The 20,416-nt window shown below is 46.5% G+C and overlaps 1 protein-coding gene across 3 annotated transcripts in view; it reads left to right on the top strand.

The window, feature by feature from the left end:
• Positions 1–375: 375 nt before the first annotated feature.
• Positions 376–20,416, top strand: part of FAM169B (family with sequence similarity 169 member B) — a 97,121-nt gene continuing 77,080 nt past the window's right edge. For all 3 annotated transcript variants that reach the window (XM_032622539.1, XM_032622540.1, XM_032622538.1), the window contains exon 1: positions 376–433. In XM_032622539.1, the coding sequence (XP_032478430.1) occupies positions 403–433 (31 nt within the window). In that variant the 5' untranslated portion in view covers positions 376–402. The remainder of the gene's footprint in view (positions 434–20,416) is intronic.

The following is a 20,416-nucleotide window of genomic DNA, read 5'->3' as shown; positions in this document are numbered from 1 at the left end:
TATACGTTTTCGAAAAGGGATAATACAAGCAATTCTTGCCCATAGAAACAGAAATAATAGAAGGAAGTGGGAAGGGGCGTAGAGAGTGGGGTGCCAGGCCGAGGGGCGCTGGCGAGGGCGTGGGGCTGCGAATGGCTTCTCTTCCAAACAGGAGTAGTGAGAGAAATACTAACTACTCACTACTCATCGGAAGTGATGAGCTCGCTTTGTAAACTGTCTGCAGGGAGCAGGGGTCGCTAGCTACGACCGCAGGGCGGTGGCCCCGGCGCTGGGGGCGGGGGAGGGGGGGCAGGGAAAACATCGGGGCGCAGGCCGGGCAGCCGCGGTGCTGGAGCGGGGGCATTCCTGGAGGAGGGGGCCGGGGCGGGGCGGGGCGGGGCTGGGCGCCCAGAAAGCGGGAGCATGGAGGCGGAGGCCGCGGGCAGGACTGCAGGTAAGGGGAGCTGGGGCCAGGCCGGCCCGGAGCCTGCCCGCTTCCCTCGCGGTCTGCCGTGCGGGCCCCACCCCACGTGTCGGGTTTCAATGGCTGGGCTGGCCCGAACGCTCCGGGCCCCCGCGCTGCAAAACGAGACTGTAAACAGCGCGCCGCGGCCAGGGAAACTTTCCCCGGTATTGGCGCCAGGGCGCCGCGAGCCGCGCACCTGTTGCCGCCAGGGAAAGAGATAGTGGGCGGCCCTGGATGTCAGGGGCGAGACCACCCCCGGGAGGGGCAACCCCCGAGGGGTCTCCGTCACTGCCCTGCCGGCCGTCCCTAGGGCCCCCAGCAGCCGGGACCCGATGGCCTGGCCTGGCGAACTCCCTGCCTTCCCTTAGCCTTGGTGGTCTTGTCTGTGAAATGGGAAGCGCACGGTGGGGAGGGTTCGGTAAAGCAGCTCGGGGGACGGCGGGTGCCCCTGTTGCCCCTGTTCGGGGACTGCCAGTTCTGGCCTCCGGCCTGGTGCGCGGCGGGTGTGCCGCCCCGGGCCCTGCAGGCCAGCAGGGGAGCCTGGATTTGCGGGCGCGCCCGGGAGCCCGCCTCCTCCCTCGCGTCCCATGCCTGCCCCCTCTCCGGAGAACCGGGCGAAACCGTGAGACTTCTGAATTTGAAAGCACGTGGGACAGATCCCCGAAAGAGTTTCCAGCAGTCCTGCAAAGGAAGGAGTATTTGGATGGGAGCAAGCATTAGGGGCGTTTGATGCCGAGAAAGTGCCTCTTTCCCTCCTGCATCTTTCCTTTGTTCCCCCGGCGACCCGCGGCACGTAGGGCCCCTTGGCTGGGTGCTCAAGTCCAGTCCGACCCTCGCTAGAGCCCTGCGCCCACGTGCAGTCAAACCGCAGATTGGCCACTTTCTCCCACCACTCATCTCTAAGGAAAAACTCAATCTTACAGAGGCTCCTCTGCCTTTTATTAGAAGCCAACGGCGATGGATTACTTGTTATTGTGACCTGCATTCAAAAACTGTGACTTTTAGTTGTTTTTCCCGATTTCAAGTGAGGGAGTTGAGGAGAGAAGGTGGCCACTGTCACTTGCATGAATTACTTACCTTCCTTGTCAAAGTTTTCATTGGTCTAGAGATTGAGAAAGGGTTTTGTCTCTAGTTTTAGAGGGAGAAGTACTATTTCGTTTTTTATTTTTCTGTGGTCCTTTCTGGAAAGTTGGTTAATAGTGAGTGCTGTTGCCAGTTTATTGTTTGAGAACTTGGGCAAGAAGAAAAAGTGACTTGCTCTTTTGCTATCACCTTCCTCACCTGCAAAACGGAGAAGACTTTGCCCACTTCGGGACTTACTGTACAGAAATATGTCATATATTTTAAACACTTAGCTGGTCTGCACACAAAGCTGCTCAGTTTAGCTTTCTCCCTTCCCCTCCCCCTCCGAGTGGTACCATGAGTCAGAAAGTTCCTCCCAACTAGTGCCTTAGAGCCGTGCTTATTCTACCCAGCTTTACTGTTTTAATGGGAAAAGTAATGGTAATTTCATCTTCTGGAAAAGTGTAGTTGGCCTAAACGGTTTCAGGATTTTCCTGTATTTATGTCGGCGTTTGCTGTGGCTTTCATGGTTGCTGATGGCCCAGATGACACACAGCAGTTGCACATTAATCATTTCCACATGTGCTAGATCCTAATGGATGGGAGTTTTACATAGCTGAATCGATGCCTGAGCTTTGATAGCCCATTTCCAAAAAGGGCTTCAGCCAACCATGCATACGTGGGAATCCTTTTTCTTTGAGCAAGGAAGCATGAAACTGAGAATTGTGCTTTCAAGTAAGGCTGTGTCCCGGTCCCCACTTAGTTCTAGCACTAAAAGGTAGGGAAAGGGCACATAACATTCCCGTGGGAGTTCCCTCTGTATCTAGATGAGGTTCCTCAATATTGGTGTGTCTGGGCAGGGGTACCCTCAATAATTCAAAACATACCCCAGGGCCACACACACATTCTCTCTCTCTCTCTCTCTCTCTCTCTCTCTCTCTCTCTCTGAGTCTGTATGTATTTTTAATTTCCCTGATACTGAAGACCGTCTTAGGTTCCACCAGACCATCAGTTGCTGTCATTTCAGCTTGGAGTATAGTAGAAAGGAAGAAGAAAGTCAGACACGACCCAGTTCTGTTGCTCCTCTCATCCTTTACCTTGAAGTTCCTTCATCTATAAAATAAGGTCTTGACCTGCCTCATAAGGATTAGATGAGACCTTGTGTTCATCAGAGCGGACTGCTGGGCCCCTTGTGAAATTTTGAGTAGACTCAGAGAAGGCCCTTTATGTTGCCCCCCGCCTTCGTTTACACAGCAAATGAAAGTGTCTGTGAGAATTACCTGTTTTATGATCTCCATTTAGGAAGTCAGTTTAGTGTTCCAATTTTGAAAAGTTAGGTGCCAGACAGTTTGCAGTGGTAATACAAGCAGAGCTTTATAGACAGGAAAGCTAGCAAGCAAGGAGGAAAATCCAGATGACTCCAAAGCTTGGGTTGGGACAGTGGTGATGCCACTAAAGAAACTGACTCTGGGAGGGGGAATACATGATGCAGTCTAAACACAGTGACTTCAGAATGTTTCAGTAGCTTCCCGTTGAAGACACTGAAGAGTTAGTCAGAAACACTGACGCTGGAGCAGAGGAGGAATCTAGAAAGGCCAGTGCTGACCCTTTTGGGGCCCTGTTGGAGACCCCTGTTGCCAAGTGGGAGGAGCACAGCAGTTGGAGGCATGGCGCGGGCATCTCCTGGGAGATGGGAGGTGGGGAGGAGCTGAGGGCACAGCCCGAAGGCTCAGGGAGGGAGAAGCTCTGAGAACCTGATGTTGAGACCCAAGGAGAAGAGACTGAAAAGAAAAAAGCCCATGGGGGCAGGGCCTGGGGCTGAGGGAGGCCTAGGCAGGTGCTGACTGCATGGGCTCAGAAGGAGGGTCAGGGAGAGGGAGAGGCCAGCAGGGAAGGGGGTCAGCATGTCACATGACCCTGAAGGGGGTCAAGCATAGCTGATGTTTCAGGGACAAGAAGAGGGAGAAGGCTGAACTTGAGGTGGTGGTATGAGTGTGGGGAGGTGGCTTTTCCCTTGTGTTTTTGGTGGAGGAGACTTGAAGACACTTTTAGTAAGCTAACCCTTAGGAGCACTTTTCTGCCTGCCGAGTATTGCTCTAAACCCTTTCTAAGCGTTACCTTAATTGATCCTCATAGTAAATAGTAAATGTAGATACTAATATTATCCCATTTTACTGGTGAGGAAGCTGAGGCACAGAGATACAGTCACTTGCCTAAGGTCACCTGGCTAGTAAGTGGTAGTGCTGGGATTTCAATTGGGGGGTGATTGGTGGTGGTGGTCTGACTCCCCAGAGAAAGGGACTTAAAATGAGGATGATGTCCGGCCCCCTTCCCCCTGCCCCAAACCGAAGTGGAGGCTCAGGAAGGTGATAATCCGTGAGCTAGCTCCTCAGAGATGACCTCATGTTAACATAACACTTCAAAAAAAAAAAAAATCAAATATTCATCAGCCATTTTGCATCTTCTCTAGTTCAAGGTGTAGAAGTGTCCTTTTAGAGGAACAGGGACCTGGCAACTTGGAGGAATCTCAGTTCCTGAGGGGCAGGGCCTCACTGGGGTTATGACAGAGGGCTGGGCTGGACACTGGGACTCCTGTCACTAAGTGCTTTTGTGCCCTAGGTGAGTCTCCATTCCTTCATCAGGAGGGAGGGGAAAGGATAAGATGGTCTCTAAAACTCCACTCGGCCATGAAGTTTGTCAGTTACTTCCTGTCACTGTAACCAGACTGTAATCCTACTGAGGGCAGGACCCTTACTGATCTTTCTGTCCTAGTGCCCTGCTCGCCGCTGGCACATGGTCAGAGCCCTGTGAGCTTTGGATGGAGGACTCACTTCCTTTCAAGTGCTGGTGAAGACCTTTGTTGGTTCCCTGGCTACAGATAGGGTTGCTGGGAGGATTTTACAGATTGTGTGTTTTAGGATGTGGGGTGATTCAAGCTGGCCTGCCACCCCTGGAGTTGAGTGCCACTGGTCAGCCCATCCCCTGGGAAATGTCTTTCTAGGGGTCCCACTCTTCTTGGGAAGGCCTGGTCCGCAGTGGGTCCTCCTAATGGCCTGGGCATTTTGTATGTCCCCTGTCTGTTGGTTGTGATTCTTTGCCATATAATGGAATCCATCCTATAGATGGTCGTTGTTCACCCCCATCTCTAGACCTCAAGGGGTGTATTATATTTGTATTAAACAGGGATCTCTGCTATACTAGGCCAGGCCAGAGATGGCTGGTGTCCTGACCTCTGGCTTCTGCCATGGCCTGGCAGGATGGAGTGAATGACCAGGCGTCCAGGACTCGGGCTGGGCAGTGGGAAGGCAGTGGGCACTGAAGTGTTGTCTTTCTGACCTTTGAAACCCTAGTCTGGTGACCGGCTGACTGGCCTTAGCTGGGTTCCTGACAGCAGCTGGCTCCTGGCTCCTCTGATGACATTCTTATTTGTAGCTCAGCTCTGGGAAATTCCAAACAGAGGATTATAGAAAAGGACTGTGTTTTCTGCTGTGTTGTGTGGTATAGAAAGCAATTTTAGGACAAAATTCAAGCACACTTGTTGGTCAGATGCCCCTGGTGTCCCGTGACTTTTAAAGTTAGGGTTATTGTGGGGGTTAAGTGACTGTCAGTAGCAACTGAAGGTCCAGGGCCTTTGAATAACGTTTGTTAGGATGTAACAGCTGTGGTTTACAAATTCCATGCCTTTTAGTGCACCCATCCTCTGTTGTGGGTGTTTCCTTTTCCAAGGCCAACGATCAGCAACCTTCAGTGGGGGTGGGACACACAGCATGTGTATACAAAGGCCACTGTCTGTCGAAATCCAGGCATGTCTCTCTCCCTGCTTCTTTGGACCACTCGGAACCCTTTCGCAGCAGACCCTTTGCATTCCCTGTGCCCAGGCAGTGGCTTCGCTTCCTGCTTAAACCAGTGCCTATTATCTGTTGAGGCACAGAATCATTTCGATGCTTCTTTGCTCCTCCGAATCTGGGCAGCCACGGGGGCCACTGGGAATGGCCTGAGGCTGAGGGCTGGGGGCTCCTGGGGAGGGCAGAGGGGAAGTTTCTGTCCATGTGTGTGTTGGGGGATCCCAAGGCCCAAACCCTCCTAGACGGCTTGGTTTCCTTGTCTTGCAGAAATTAAGACAAATGTGTTTTTCTTGGAAACCGAGTCTCTAACCACTACTCGCAAGTTCCACTGACAGAGAAAGCTGTATTCATTTACTCAGTGCATTTTACTGAAATAACCCCTAATCGGAGTCCCTGAGTGTTTCATTCAGTGATAAGTGCTTGAGAAGTCAAAGTTGTGGGGATGCCATCATTGCAGAGACTTCTGCTCACAGTGCTGTCTCACCGCCCACTGTGCTCTGTGAAATGCTGCTTAGTGGACCAGGCTTGGTGAGTGTATGTATGTGGGGCGAGGCATATAGGCTCAAACAGTGAATTATACTCAGTTGTTCATTTTGACCTATGTTTTCCAGCAAGTGATTTCTTTAATGCATGTGTGTTGCCCATGTTTGGTCTATTAGAACGTCCTGGAAAAACATTTTTGTAAGCTATGCAGAAGGAAAAGAATTGCTCTGTGTTTCTTCAGAATATATGATAACTGAGTAAAATAATTATTAAGATATTCAAAAATGCTTGGTCAACACACTAATAAAAATCTGTCCTTGTGCAAAAGCATAGTCTAGTTACTTGTTGGCGAATATATATATTTTATAACATCTTTACTGGAGTATAATTGCTTTACAATGGTGTGTTAGTTTCTGCTTTATAACAAAGTGAATCAGCTATATATATATACATATATCTCCATATCTCCTCCCTCTTGCGTCTCCCTCCCACATTCCCTATCCCACCCCTCTAGGTGGACACAAAGCACTGAGCTGATCTCCCTGTGCTATGCGGCTGCTTCCCACTAGCTATCTATTTTACATTTGGTAGTGTATATACGTCCATGCCCCTCTCTCACTTCGTCCCAGTTTACCCTTCCGCCTCCCCCTGTCCTCAAGCCCATTCTCTATGTCTGCATTTTTATTCCTGTCCTGCCCCTAGGTTCTTCAGGGCCATGTTTTTTTTTTTTTTAATTTTAGATTCCATACATGTGTTAGCATACGGCATTTGTTTTTCTCTTTCTGACTCACTTCACTCTGTATGACAGACTCTAGGTCCATCCACCTTACTACAAATAACTCAATTTCGTTTCTTTTTATGGCTGAGTAACATTCCATTGTATATATGTGCCACATCTTTATCCATTCATCTGTCGATGGACACTTAGGTTGCTTCCATGTCCTGGCTATTGTAAATAGTGCACCAATGAACATTGCGGTACATGACTCTTTTTGAATTATGGTTTTCTCAGGGTATATGCCCAGTAGTGGAATTGCTGGCTCATATGGTAGTTCTACTTTTAGTTTTTTAAGGAATCTCCATACTGTTCTCTATAGCGGCTGTATCAATTTACATTCCCACCAACAGTGCAAGAGGGTTCCCTTTTCTCCACACCCTCTCCAGCATTTATTGTTTGTAGATTTTTTTTTTTTTTTCGGTACGCAGGCCTCTCACTGTTGTGACCTCTCCCGTTGCGGAGCACAGGCTCCGGATGCACAGGCTCAGCGGCCACGGCTCATGGGCCCAGCCGCTCCATGGCATGTGGGATCCTCCCAGACTGGGGCACGGACCCGTGTCCCCTGCATCGGCAGGCGGACTATCAACCACTGTGCCACCAGGGAAGCCCTGTTTGTAGATTTTTTGATGATGGCCATTCTGACTGGTGTGAGGTGATACCTCATTGTAGTTTTGATTTGCATTTCTCTAATGACTAGTGATGTTGAGCATCCTTTCATGTGTTTGTTGGCAATCTGTATATCTTCTTTGGAGAAATGTCTATTTAGGTCTTCCACCCAATTTTGGATTGGGTTGTTTGCTTTTTTTGATATTGAGCTGCATGAGCTGCTTGTGTATTTTGGAGATTAATCCTTTGTCTGTCGCTTCTTTGGCAAATATTTTCTCCCATTCTGAGGTTTCTCCCATTCTTTTTGTCTTATTTATGGTTTCCTTTGCTGTGCAATAGCTTTTAAGTTTCATTAGGTTCCATTTCTTTATTTTTGTTTTTATTTCCATTTGTCTAGGAGGTGGGTCAAAAAGGATCTTACTGTGATTTATGTCATGGAGTGTTCTGCCTATGTTTTCCTCTAAGAGTTTTATAGTGTCTGGACTTACATTTAGGTCTTTAATCCATTTTGAGTTTATTTTTGTGTATGGTGTTAGCAGGTGTTCTAATTTCATTCTTTTACATGTAGCTGTCTAGTTTTCCCAGCACCACTTATTGAAGAAGCTGTCTTTTCTCCATTGTATATTCTTGCCTCCTTCATCAAAGATAAGATGACCATATGTGTGTGGGTTTATCTCTGAGCTTTCTATCCTGTTCCATTGATCTATATTTCTGTTTTTGTGCCAGTACCATACTGTCTCGATTACTGTAGCTTTGTAGTATAGTCTGAAGTCAGGGAGCCTGATTCCTCCTGCTCTGTTTTTCTGTCTCAAGATTGGTTTGGCTCTTTGGGGTCTTTTGTGGTTCCATACAAATTGTGAAATTTGACAAATATGTTTTTAATCATAAGAATTAAATATGAATATTGACAGATCATCTTGTTTTCATTTCTTGCCTTTTTTTAAATTGAGATTTACCCCACCCTGGCCCTAATTCCATTTTTTTTCTCGCTCCTATTTTGAAATTTAATATCTATATTTCTATTCTTTTAGGGGCTTGACATTTTAATGTGCATGTTAATTCTAATTAATTCTGAAATTAATCAGTTTTAAACTTTCTCTGGAATCATATAAGGGCCTTGAAATGCCTTCACTCAGATTACTTCCTTCCCAATTTCTGTGCTATGTGTTATGTAGCACCTTAGTTCTGTTATGATTTTTTTTTAAAATCTCCTTACATTAGAAGTTTTTGTTTTGTATGGTCAGCATTGGCTTGGGTTTTATCCACGTTTCTCATTTTCTTTGCTCCCATTCCTTCTTCTTCTTTTTTTTTAAAATATAAATTTATTTATTTAATTTTTGGCTGTGTTGGGTCTTCATTGTTGTGTGTGGGCTTTCTTTAGTTGTGGCAAGTGGGGGCTACTCTTTGTTGCGGTGTGTGGGCTTCTCATTTATGGTGGCTTCTCTTTGTTGTGGAGCACAGGCTCTAGGTACACGGGCTCAGTAGTTGTGGCTCATGGGCTCTAGAGAGCACGCTCAGTAGTTGTGGCACACGGGCTTAGTTGCTCCGTGGCATGTGGGATCTTCCCGGACCAGGGCTCGAACCCATGTCCCCTGCATTGGCAGGCAGATTCTTAACCACTGAGCCATGAAGGAAGTCCCTCCTATTCCTTCTTGACTGACTTCCTCTTGAGGTCAATTTCCTTTCCCTTGATAATAGGCATCCTTTAGAAATAACTTTAGGGAGGATCTGTTGGTAGTAAACTCAGGTTTTGTTTTTCTAGAATGTTTTTTATTTCACCCACATTGTTGGAAGTTAGTTCTGCTGGATGGAGGGTGAAAGTTATTTTCCTTTCGCACTTTAAAAATGTTCTTCCATTGTCTCCTGGCTTCCATAGTTGCTGTTGAGAAGGCAGCTGTCAATGAAGCTGTCCTATTGGGAGGATGTGTCTTTCCCTTCTGGCTGCTTTCATGGTCACCTTTTTGTATTGGTTTGGTGAAAAGGTTCATTCAGTTTTGTCCATAAGATGGCTCTAGTAGCACTTAGTTGGCTTTAACTTCATTTGAAACAATTTTGTTAGATTGTATTGTGACAGCTGTCATATCAGCATGCATTTAAAAAAACTTATCAAAATTGGTGAATTTTTGTATAGCCATTTTAATATTGAAGATAGAAGAGAAAAAGCAACATTTTCAGCGTATCATGCTTTATTATTTCAAGAAAGGTAAAAAGGCAACTGAAAACACACAAAAAAATTTGTGCAGTGTATGGAGAAGGTGCTGTGACTGATTGAACGTGTCAGAAGTGGTTGGTGAAGTTTCGTGCTGGAAATTTCTCACTGGATGATGCTCCACAGTTGGGTAGATCAATTGAAGTCGATAGTGATCAAATCGAGACATTAATTGAGAACAATCAACATTATACCATGCTGGGAGATAGCTAACATACTCAAAATATCCAAATCAAGCATTGAAAATCATTTGCACCAGCCTGGTTATGTTAATGGCTTTGATGTTTGGGTTCCACATAAGTTAAGTGGAAAAAAACCTTCTTGACAGTATTTCCACATGTGATTCTCTACTTAAATGTAACGAAAGCATTCCGGTTTTTAAAACAAATTGTGACGGGCAATGAAAAGTGGATACTGTACAATAACGTGGAATGGAAGAGACTGTGGGGCAAGCGAAATGAACCACCATCAACCACACCAAAGGTCAGCCTTCATCCAAAGAAGATGATGTTGTGTATATGGTGGGATTGGAAGGGAGTCCTCTATTATGAGCTCCTTCTGGAAAACCAAATGATTGATTCCAACAAGTACTGCTCCCAAGTAGACCAACTGAAAGCAGCACTCGATGAAAAGCATCTGGAATTAGTCAAAAGAAAATGCATAATCTTCCATCAGGATAATGCAAGACCGCATGTTTCTTTGATGACCAGGCAAAAACTGTTACAGCTTGGCTGGGAAGTTCTGATTCATCTGCTGTATTCACCAGACACTGCACCTTTAGATTTCCATTTATTTCGGTTTTTACAAAATTCTCTTAATGGAAAAAATTTCAATTCCCTGGAAGACTGTAAAAGGCACTCGGAACAGTTCTTTGCTCAAAAAGATAAAAAATTTTGGGAGGATGGAATTATGAAGTTGCCTGAAAAATGGCAGAAGGTGGTGGAACAAAACGGTGTATAGGTTGTTCAATATATTTCTTGGTGAAAATGAAAAATGTGTCTTTTATTTTTACTTAAAAACTGAAGGAACTTTTTGGCCAACCCAATGTTTGTTGTTTTGCAGCTTGACCACAGTGTGTTTAGGAGGGGAGTTTTCTTTATTTTTCCTCCTTTGGGGTTGGTTGGGATCCCAAAGTCAGAGGACAGGTGTCTTTCATTAATTCTGGAAAAATTTCAAACAAATTTCATCAAATCTTGACTCTTCCTTACTGTTTTTTCTCCTTCTGGAACTTCAATTACATTGTTGGTAGACCATATCATTCTACTCTCCATCTCTCTTAACCTGCCTTTCATGTTTTACACTTGTTCTGTCTTTCTGTGCTGCATTTCTGGGTAATTTCATCAGATCTATTTTTCTGTTCATTGGCTATTTCAGACATAAATTTCTAGAAGCTCTACTTTCTTTCCCCCCAGAATGTTATGGGACAATTTAAAAAATCTTGGCCCTTTATATTCCCTATTTAAAGTTCTTTAAACATATTTCATATCTCTATCTTCTGTATTAGATAATTTCAGTATCTGCAGTCTTTACGGGTCTGAGTCTATAGTTTGTGCTCTTTTTTTTTTTTTCGGTACGCGGGCCTCTCACTGCTGTGGCCTCTCCCGTTGTGGAGCACAGGCTCCGGACGCGCAGGCTCAGTGGCCATGGCTCACAGGCCCAGCCGCTCCGCAGCATGTGGGATCATCCCAGACCGGGGCACGAACCCGCGTCCCCTGCATCGGCAGGCGGACTCCCAACCACTGCGCCACCAGGGAAGCCCAAGTTTGTGCTCTTTTGTGGCAGTTTATTTCATCATATGTTAGAGATTTTTGAAATCAGGTCTGAATGACCCCAAAGCTCTTGCCCTCGTGCCCAAACCTCACTCTCTATGTGGCCTGATGTTGGGGTGGTCTGATGAGGTGGCATCATTTTGTGGGTGCTTCATCTGTGTTTTTATACTGGTTCAGTTTGTAATACCTCAAGGAAAATAGTATTTTTGAATAATGTACATCTTATTCTTCTGTTGGCAGGTTCATCAGTTTCCCCCTTTGGAAAGAGCTAGGATCTTAACAGAAATTAGACTGTTTCCAATGTTAGTTTAGAAATGTCACAATATGAAAGCTACTAGTTGAATTTCATTGACTTATATGAAGTGGAGGGGTTAAAGCAGAAAGTCAGCTTGGCCCCTCACCTCACACATCCATCTAGCAGCAGGTTCTGCCATGTCCACTGCTAACATCTAGCTCAAGCCTGCCATCTCCTTCTCATCATCTAAACTGCCATCATTAGTCTAAGCCATCATCTCACTTGACTCAACTTGCACCGCCCCTGGTTCGGATTCCTGCTGCAGTGTGATCTGGAGGAGGCAGCAAACACACACTCCAGTTATCATGCCCCACTGGGGACCCGTCAGCATCCTCCTACTGCATTCTTCTTGAAACCTGAAGTCGGAACTTGGCCAGCATCCTATTACTCTAGCCCCTGTCTGCCTGCTTCCTGTGACCTTGCTCTTCTCCCCTTGGCCAGCCATGCTGCAGGCACACTGGCCACCCTTGAGCGCTTGGACTCCCTCCACTCCTTTCTTCCTCCTGCAGGGGCTGTTCCTTCAGTCTGGGTGGCTCTTGATCTTGCTCTGCATGAGGCGAACATTTTATTCTTCAGTCCTTCTGCTTAAAGGTTACCTCCTTAGAGAGACCTTTGCTGGTCATCCTGTCCTGTCTCCCACCTCCCTTGTCACTCGCCTCCCTCCATGCCATGGGGGTATTAACTGTTTTTATGTCTCCCGCCCAGGCGGTAAGTTCTATAAGAGCAGAGGCCACTTCTGCTTTTTCACCACTGTATCAACTAGCACTTAGCACAGTGTCTGGCAATAGGAGGAAAGTTCCTAAATGATGACCATGATTGTTTTATATTATACATTATAAAATAGCTTTATAGCAGGAAGTTTTTTCAAACCTTTGCTGTGGTGTTGGTATTGAATATGATCAGGGTCTGATTAGACCTCTTTCCAGGACCATAGGGTATCAGGAAGACCTTTGTCTAAGCTAAGGTCACCCTTGGGCAGGGACCCTGGGAGCAGATATCATAGAAGCCTCAGGGTATTACTACTACTACTACTACTACTACCATCACCACTACTACAGTACTATTACTACTATTATTATATTTAAATATATATATTATATTTTTTAAAAAGTAGTTTTTTTCCCCCCAAGCCTTAAAGTACAAATGACAATGCACACTCAGTCTGTCCTCTTTTCACTGCTGCCACCTCCCAGCTTCTGCCTCTTTCTTGGGAGTGTGGCTCAGATGGACAGTGGGCAGAGGTGGCATCATTGCCCTGTGATGCAGGTGCTGTGATGAATCCTGTGTAGGTAGCCCATTTAGACCACATCAGCCTTGCCACTTATCTCTTTGTGAATTCATGTCATTCTAATTCTTACAAGCTTTTAAAGTAGTTGTTAAAAGTTATTAATATGTGGGCAAGAGAGTTAATAGACATTTCTCCAAAGACACACAAATGGCCAGTCAGCACGTGAAAAGATGCTCAACATCACTAACCATTAGGGAAATACAAATCAAAACCACAGTGAGATACCACTTCACATCCACTTGGATGGCTGTTATCAGAAAAAGCAGAAAATGACAAGTGTTGGGTGAGAATGTGGAGAAATTGGAATCTTTGTGCATTGCTGGTGTAAAATGGTACAGCCACTGTGGGGTATGGCAATTCTTCAAAAAATTAAGCACAGAACTACTGTATGATCCAGCAATTCCACTTCTGTGTATATCCCCAAAAGACCTGAAAGCAGGGACTAGAAGAGATATTTCTAGATCTATACTCATGGCAGCATTATTCACAATAGCCAAAAGGTGGAAGCAATCCAAGTGAACATCAACAGATGAATGGATAAGCAAAATGGGGTGTGCGTATATATATAATGGAGTATTATTCAGCCTTAAAAAGGCAGGTATTTTAAACAGTACTATACTGAGCACTAGCTGCCTTTTGGTGCTAGTACACAATGTGTGGTCCTTGACACAATATAAATTAGTAAGTACACAAATTGGTGAAAGTGCTTCTGGAAATCTCAAGATCTGGGTTTGAATCTCAGCCCCATTACTAACTTTCCATTTTGAGAATGTTTCCACTTCTGAAAAATGGGGTCAGTTCTTTGTTCTTTCTTGACTTCAAAGGGTTGATGTAAGTTTCAAACAAACGAGGAAGTGTGACAGCCCTTTTGTTATCTGGAAAATACTGTACAAATGTAAGGTATAAAAGGGTACATTTTAATGTGAGAACATACCGCTATTTTTCTAATGCTTTCTCTCCCAACTAGTACTTGAGAAACTTTGTTTATCCACAGAAGGCAGAATGTTAACTTTCTTTTATATGTCTTCAATTTAAAACTGGGCTGGTACTAACGTGGATGCAAATATTTCTATTCGGCAGGTACCTCTTCATCTACTTTTCAGTTTTACACAGAAGAGACCAGTGCCCTTATAAAATGTAGCTTTCTCAACACATTTCCAGACATTGGGAAGTAACTACACTTTCCCTAAGCGACTCATTGTCTAGGTTTAAGGTAATCCCATTCTTCTCCATTCATTCTCCATGTGGGTAGTCCGGGTGATGAGGCTGAGTGCTTAAACAGGGGGCGCCAGCTTAATCTAGAATTGGGTCATGGAGACTGAGGACTAGTCTACTTTCAGCTCTCCTTGTTGCTTTGTACAGGGCTGAGCATACCAGATAGAGACCTAACTTTGTCCTCTTCAGAAATATTATTGTTAGCAGTGTAATAGATGGACATATAGGGATGTGATTTCTGGATGAAAGTTTATAAAGTCCATTAACAACCACAGTTTTTGGGTAAGTTCTGAGAAATGTTATTCTGTGACTAATGGGTAAAACATTATGGTGATGAGGAGTTATTTGTCTTCCTCTCGTGTGCTCTGTGGTTTAAGGCTCTGCTTCCTGCTGGCCAACTGCCCCCCACCCCCACCCCGCCCAGCCTTTCCCCACCAGCTTCAGGACCACCACATCTTGTGGTGATGTTACTGACACTGGGATTTGATATTTTTACAAGTTCCTGGTCAGTTAAATTCAGGATACAAAGAGTCAGACTCTCCATGTTCTCCTGAGTATGTGTCAAAGCTCTCTTCCTTCTGGTAAAGGTTAGACAAATAGGGCACCATAATGATGACCACATGGGATGGAGGAGTTCAAGTTCAGGGGCAAAAGGTGGGCCTGAGCTTCCTGCAGCTGTATCAGATGAGGACCCCTCTTCTGTTACCATTCATGAGGAAGCAGACATTTGAGATGCTGTTTCCTCCTGTCTGCCCCAAATAGGGCTCCACATTTGTCCCCAAATGTGACACCTCTTTGAATGCAAAAGGAACAGTATGTTTCAGACCCACTTCATATCCTTTTGAATGATTCAGGGGGAAAAAGTTTAATCTTTGTATCATTTGCCTAAGGGTAAGATGTACCAGTGCTCAGATTATGAGACCTTCATATTAAAAGCAATTAGGATTACATAAATCTTTGTGTGGGTGGCACACAAAGTCATCTGCATATTTTACCATCTTAGATTTGGGACAAGTGATTTATTCTCAGCCAAGGCAATGACAAGTTGCAAGTTGGCCAGTACTAAATCTGTGATAACAGAGCAACAGGCTCCCTGTCAGTTACCAGTAATGAAACCTACCCTGCCACCACCTGCAGACCTCTCCTAGCGCTTCCTCCGTTCCCTGACAACTTTGCTCATCTGCTCAGAAATTCTAACATTTTCTACATTCTGTCTTCCAACATTTTTTTTCAATTCTTTGCTAAGAATATTTTGGCAATCAGATGCTCTTCAAAAACCAACAAAAATATCCAAGTGTGTATTTACTTCACCTTCTGTTCTCTTCTCCTCTATGTGAAGGATTGTTCTGCTGACACCACGGCCCCCTTGCCTGTGGTCCTTGAGCTCCAGGTATTTGCATATTTGCTATCTGTCTGATAGTGATGGGTCCTCTTGCCCTTACATTATGTCAAAGCACTCTTCTCTAAGATATTGTTTGTCATCTGTCCATCAATGTTCTGGGACGGGGGTCCCTAGTTAAATAAGTTTGGTAAATAAATGCTGGATTAATCAAATCTCATTGCTGCAGGGTTTCTAAATGTCCAGATTGCTGATAGGCACACAGAACCCCCAGCAGTGAGCTCTGAGCATCACAGCAGTTTCCCTTTTCCAAACTTGCTGGCCTCAGAAACCTCCTTCCACAGCATATCTTGTGAAGCTAGTGTTCCACAGAATATATGTGTGAAAATGCATGCTACAAGGGAAGTCAGGAACGTAGGATTCTTTGGCCCTCTTAAAAAAAAAAATTAAATGTAATCATACTTTAAGAGTAGTTCTCAGTTTTAAGGCATCCTGTGATGAATGCTTTGGAGGGTCAGGATGAAGTTTGCATTTGTGAATACTGAATTTTCTTAAAGCAGGCAGCTTTGAAGTGCATGCCTCACTGGAAAGCAGGGACCCTGGTGAATTCCTGGTGCTGAATTCTGAGCCATTGAGGTGGCATTTGGAAATCTTCTCCCTTTAGGCACTACCCTACCACCGTGGGTGTGCAAAACACCTGGGTTCAGACACTTCTTGTCTGATGCCCTCTCTCCGGTTAGAAACTAGGCTCCAAGCTCTCTGCTAAGCTCAGAATTAGGCGCTTAACCCCCCTCAGCATATTTCTCCTATAATAAGGATTCCTTCTTCTAATAATTTCCTTTTAGAAGCAAAATATTTTGTGAAGAAAACAACCAGATAGCTTATGTGAAAAAGAAAAGCAAAAATAAAAAAATTCTGTACCCTGGAAACTCAAGATTTGGTACAAAGATCCTGAATGATTTCAGCATTTTCCCTGGAAGAAAGCTTTAAGATAGACCTCTGCTTTTGTTTTTCGGGTGACCACAACCAACCTATGCTTAAAGTGAATTCTTAAAATCGGGGTTCGTTGGGGGATTTCAATTTCTTTACTGTCTGCAATGAATTATCATTTCAACTGTGTGCCGTTTTTCATAAAAGCATTTTGCATTGTACTGAAAAGATTACATTCTTTTGGCTTTGGAAAAATATTTCCTGTTGGGTTCAAACCATTAAAGCCTGTTAGCATTTCACATCTGGAAGCTCCTGCCCGAGTCTGCCTTCCATCAGCAGCTCGGAGGCCAGGCTGGTCTCTGGCGCGTGCAGAAGACGCCCCAGACCTGTTTACTTCCCGAGGGCCCCTCTGCAAGGCCCAAATGTGCCCTTGTGGTTGGCGGGTGGGTGGGGGCGGGGCTTCCTTCCTCCCTGCAATGGAGGCGGGGTCTCGTGTGTGTGTGTGTGTGTGTGTGTGTGTGTGTGTGTGTGTGTGTGTGTGTCCGTCCTGGGTTGGGGAAGGGGTCTCCCTTGCCAGCCAGCATTGGATGCCCCCTCCCCTCTCCTGCCCTAAGCATTTTCCTTTTCTTTTTTTCACTCCCACCCAGTTTTCCAGAAAGCTAACCCAAACATTTTCCGTGTAAGGAGGAGTCTGCCCGAACTTTTCTGATGGGGCAGTTTCCCCAGAGAGATGAGAAGGAATTAAAACCCCAAAGGCTGGAGCAGCCTCCTCCTGTCCCCGGACAGCTTGGGGGGCCCTTTCCCTGGGGTGCAGGGGTCTGGCCCAGCTTAAAGGTTTTAAAAGGGAACCTTTAAGAGATCTTTGGAAATTCCTTTTCGTGGAGGGTTAATTTATCCCCAGAGGCAGGCCTGATGCAGCCCCCATGCTCACGCTATCGGGCTGATAGATTCTGCTGGGCTTCTGTTGAGAAGACCCCCAGGGACCCGCCCCTGGGCTGCAAGGCAGGAGAGCCCTGAGGGGCCAGGGTGCCCTGGGAATACTGTCCATCAGGTTCTTTGAGGGGCTCTCACAGCTCCAGCAGCATACCCTGCCAGGGAAATGATTTCATGGTGTACAAGGAGCAAAATACATTCACTGCATTTCTCCTGACCACACTCGGCCAGAGCCAATGCCAGGCAAGCTGTGGCAGCCTCTGGGGGAGCCAGGCAGAGGCCCCTAGGCCCAGTGGTCTTGGGTGAGGTATCCCACCCTGTTCCCCTCCGCAAAACATGGACGATTACGCTGTCCTCCCAGTCCCCTGTCAGCAGAGGTCTCAGCTTTGTGTGTGTGTGTGTGTGTGTGTGTGTGTGTGTGGGTGGGGGGGGGGGGTGTCATTGATAAGGCTTGTCAGTCAAACCTCAACCTCACTGGAGTGGACTGAAGGCTTGCCTCTGACAAACATCTGTCCCAAGACACAGGGCCAGCGCCAGAGAGTAAAAGTCCAGGTGGGATTTTTACTTGCTCTGTAAGACTGCATTCCTGGGGGCGTCTGGAGAAAGGTAGCTATTGAAGTTGCTTTCATGGGAGAATCATGCAGCATGAGTCAGGTGCCCTAGGGCTGAAGCAGCCCACTTCCCAGTATGTTCTTCTTAATTTATTTGAACGTGCACTGAATCTTTTTTCATACCTGTGGGAAGCCACTAGACCAACTGGATGAATAGCAGTTTGAACAGAGAGCTCAGCTAAACAACCACCCACATTTCCGAAGTGCTCAGGATGAGAAAGGCATAGGGAGAGGCCTTTGTTGGCGAGGGGTATTGGGGCCAGGAGAGGAGAGAACAAGCACTCAGTGTGCCTGGAGGGAGTCTTCACGTTCCTGGTGGGGTGAGGCTGCCTCACCTGCTGACCAATGTGAAAGGCCGAGTTCAGGTGTGTAAGGCCCTTCAGCACAGGGGAAGTGGCCAAGGTATGTCAATTCCCATCGTAAGCCAAGCTGGATTCGAACACGGGACTCAGTAACCCACAGAGCCCTTGCCTTTTGGGGCTCCAGGAAGGCCCCTGGGTGTGCTAGAGTTTGAGATGGGCCTTGAAGATGGCAAGGCAGAAGGAGCTGGGCAATAGGGGTGCTGCAGAGGAAGGGGGCATGTGATTGTAAAGGGCCTTCGAGGCTTGGTAGAGGAGACTGTCTGGATGGGGTCACTAACATCATCTGAGTGTTTTACACATTCTGAAATCAGACAGACCTTCATGCCCTGGTGTTGCCACTGACTAGCCAAATGGTCTCCTCTTCAGGCCTCAGTTTTCTCATCTGTAAATTGGAGTTAGGCTGGACTCAGTGAAATAAGAGGTGTGTAGCACTCAGCAACCTGCTGGCACCTGGGGCCAGGGTATAGCTACAATATTTTTATTGGTGGCAGATAGAGGAAGGGTGGGTGGAAAGGGGTGAGGCCAGAGGTTATTGTGAGATGCTGAGGCCTTGAACTGAGAGCATCAGGACGATTGGAGATAGGTGATGCAGGCTGAGGGTTTGGTGGCAGGTTTGAAGTGGTTCCTGAGCGAGGAACCATCTGGCTTGGCTTGGATCCATCGGCTTTGAGCTGTATTCCTGGAGGGCCCAGTAAGGAGTAGGGAGGGTTGTAGAGGTTCAGCTTGAGGGCTGTGTCTGATCAGTTGCTGGGGGGCTTCCTGGCCCATCACAGTGAGAAGGAGCCTGGGCTTTCTTGAATGTGTGTGTATAGGAGAGAACACACATACGGCGCACACACACCACAAGTGTGTGCCTTGGAACAGCAGAATATCCCTGCTACCTAGAGGCACAACCTTGTTTAGAAAGAGACCCCCAAGTTCATCACTGACTGTTCATTGTCACTGAATGAACTGTTAATTTTATCATATCTTATTTGAAATATTTTAATCAGTGCATTTATAAGTTGTAATTTTTTTGGTGTGCATTTCACACTCAAATAAATACTTAAAAAAATTGAGGGCTTCCCTGGTGGCGCAGTGGTTGAGAGTCCGCCTGTCGATGCAGGGGACGCGGGTTCGTGCCCCGGTCCAGGAGGATCCCACATGCCGCGGAGCGGCTGGGCCCGTGAGCGTGGCCGCTGAGCCTGCGGGTCCGGAGCCTGTGCTCCGCGGCGGGAGAGGCCACAGCGGTGAGAGGCCCGCGTACCGCAAAAAAAAAAAAAAAAAAATTGAATAGTGGGAGAGTATTTACTCATCTCTTTGCCACTGTGTGTGCTGGTGATGTTTTCACCATGAAAAGTCAGGGGCAGGGGGAGGGGCTCGTGCAGGACTGAGGCCTAGTCCACCCCTGCTCTTGACATCCTCTGTTTTCTATGAGCACTGCCCCCAATCAACAGCAGTAAAATTCATCATAGGCAAGCTTGGTGAACTGGAGACAGGAAACTTTTTGCTGCTAAGAGCAGTCTCTGTTCCCTGAAAAGTGTCTGCAGAAGGAATGGAGATTCTGAGAGAAAGTAGGAAGATGATATTTCCGTGGGTGTTTATGCACAGGCTTATCTTCTTTGAGGAGGCAGAGGAGGAGGAGGAGGAGGAGGAGGAGGGGGAGGAGGAGGGGGAGGAGGGGAGGAGGGGGAGGGCGATGGGGAGGAGGAGGGGGATGGGGAGGAGGAGGAGGAGGGGGAGGAGGAAGAGGAGGAGGAGGAGGAGGGGAGTGGGGGGATGGGATGGGGAGGAGGAGGAGAGGAGGGGAGGAGGGGGAGGGGAGGGGGAGGGGAGGAGGAGGGGAGGAGGAGGAGAGGAAGAAGAAGACAGCTGCTTTGGCACCCTTCCCACCATAGGAGGCCCAGAAATGCATCAGAGGAGGGGACCACGGAAGGGCAGAAGCTACAGAGCCCCCTCCCACTCAGGGATGTGCCAGCCAGAGATGAGCCAGCATCTCAAGAGAAAACCAACTGCCATTTCCAAGCTGAATTGTATGCTCTCAATTTGTATGATTATTCGAGGATATAATTTTCCTCTAAAAGTACGGTGATAAGAAAGAGATGCTGAGTAGAGCTGGGAGATAACTTGCAAATTAATCTGTGCAATAGTCTATCTGTGAATGGCCATTTCGGTTTACACATGTAGTTTTATAGTTCATACTAACTAGTACGTTTAAACTCTCTTACAATTAAGCAGTCCAATTAAAGGAGAAGAATTGACAAATC

The sequence above is a fragment of the Phocoena sinus genome, chromosome 2 (genome assembly GCF_008692025.1).
Source record: "Phocoena sinus isolate mPhoSin1 chromosome 2, mPhoSin1.pri, whole genome shotgun sequence".
NCBI lineage: Eukaryota > Metazoa > Chordata > Mammalia > Artiodactyla > Phocoenidae > Phocoena > Phocoena sinus.
Note: the sequence above shows the minus strand (reverse complement) of the source record. Positions and strands in the feature narration are given on the sequence as shown.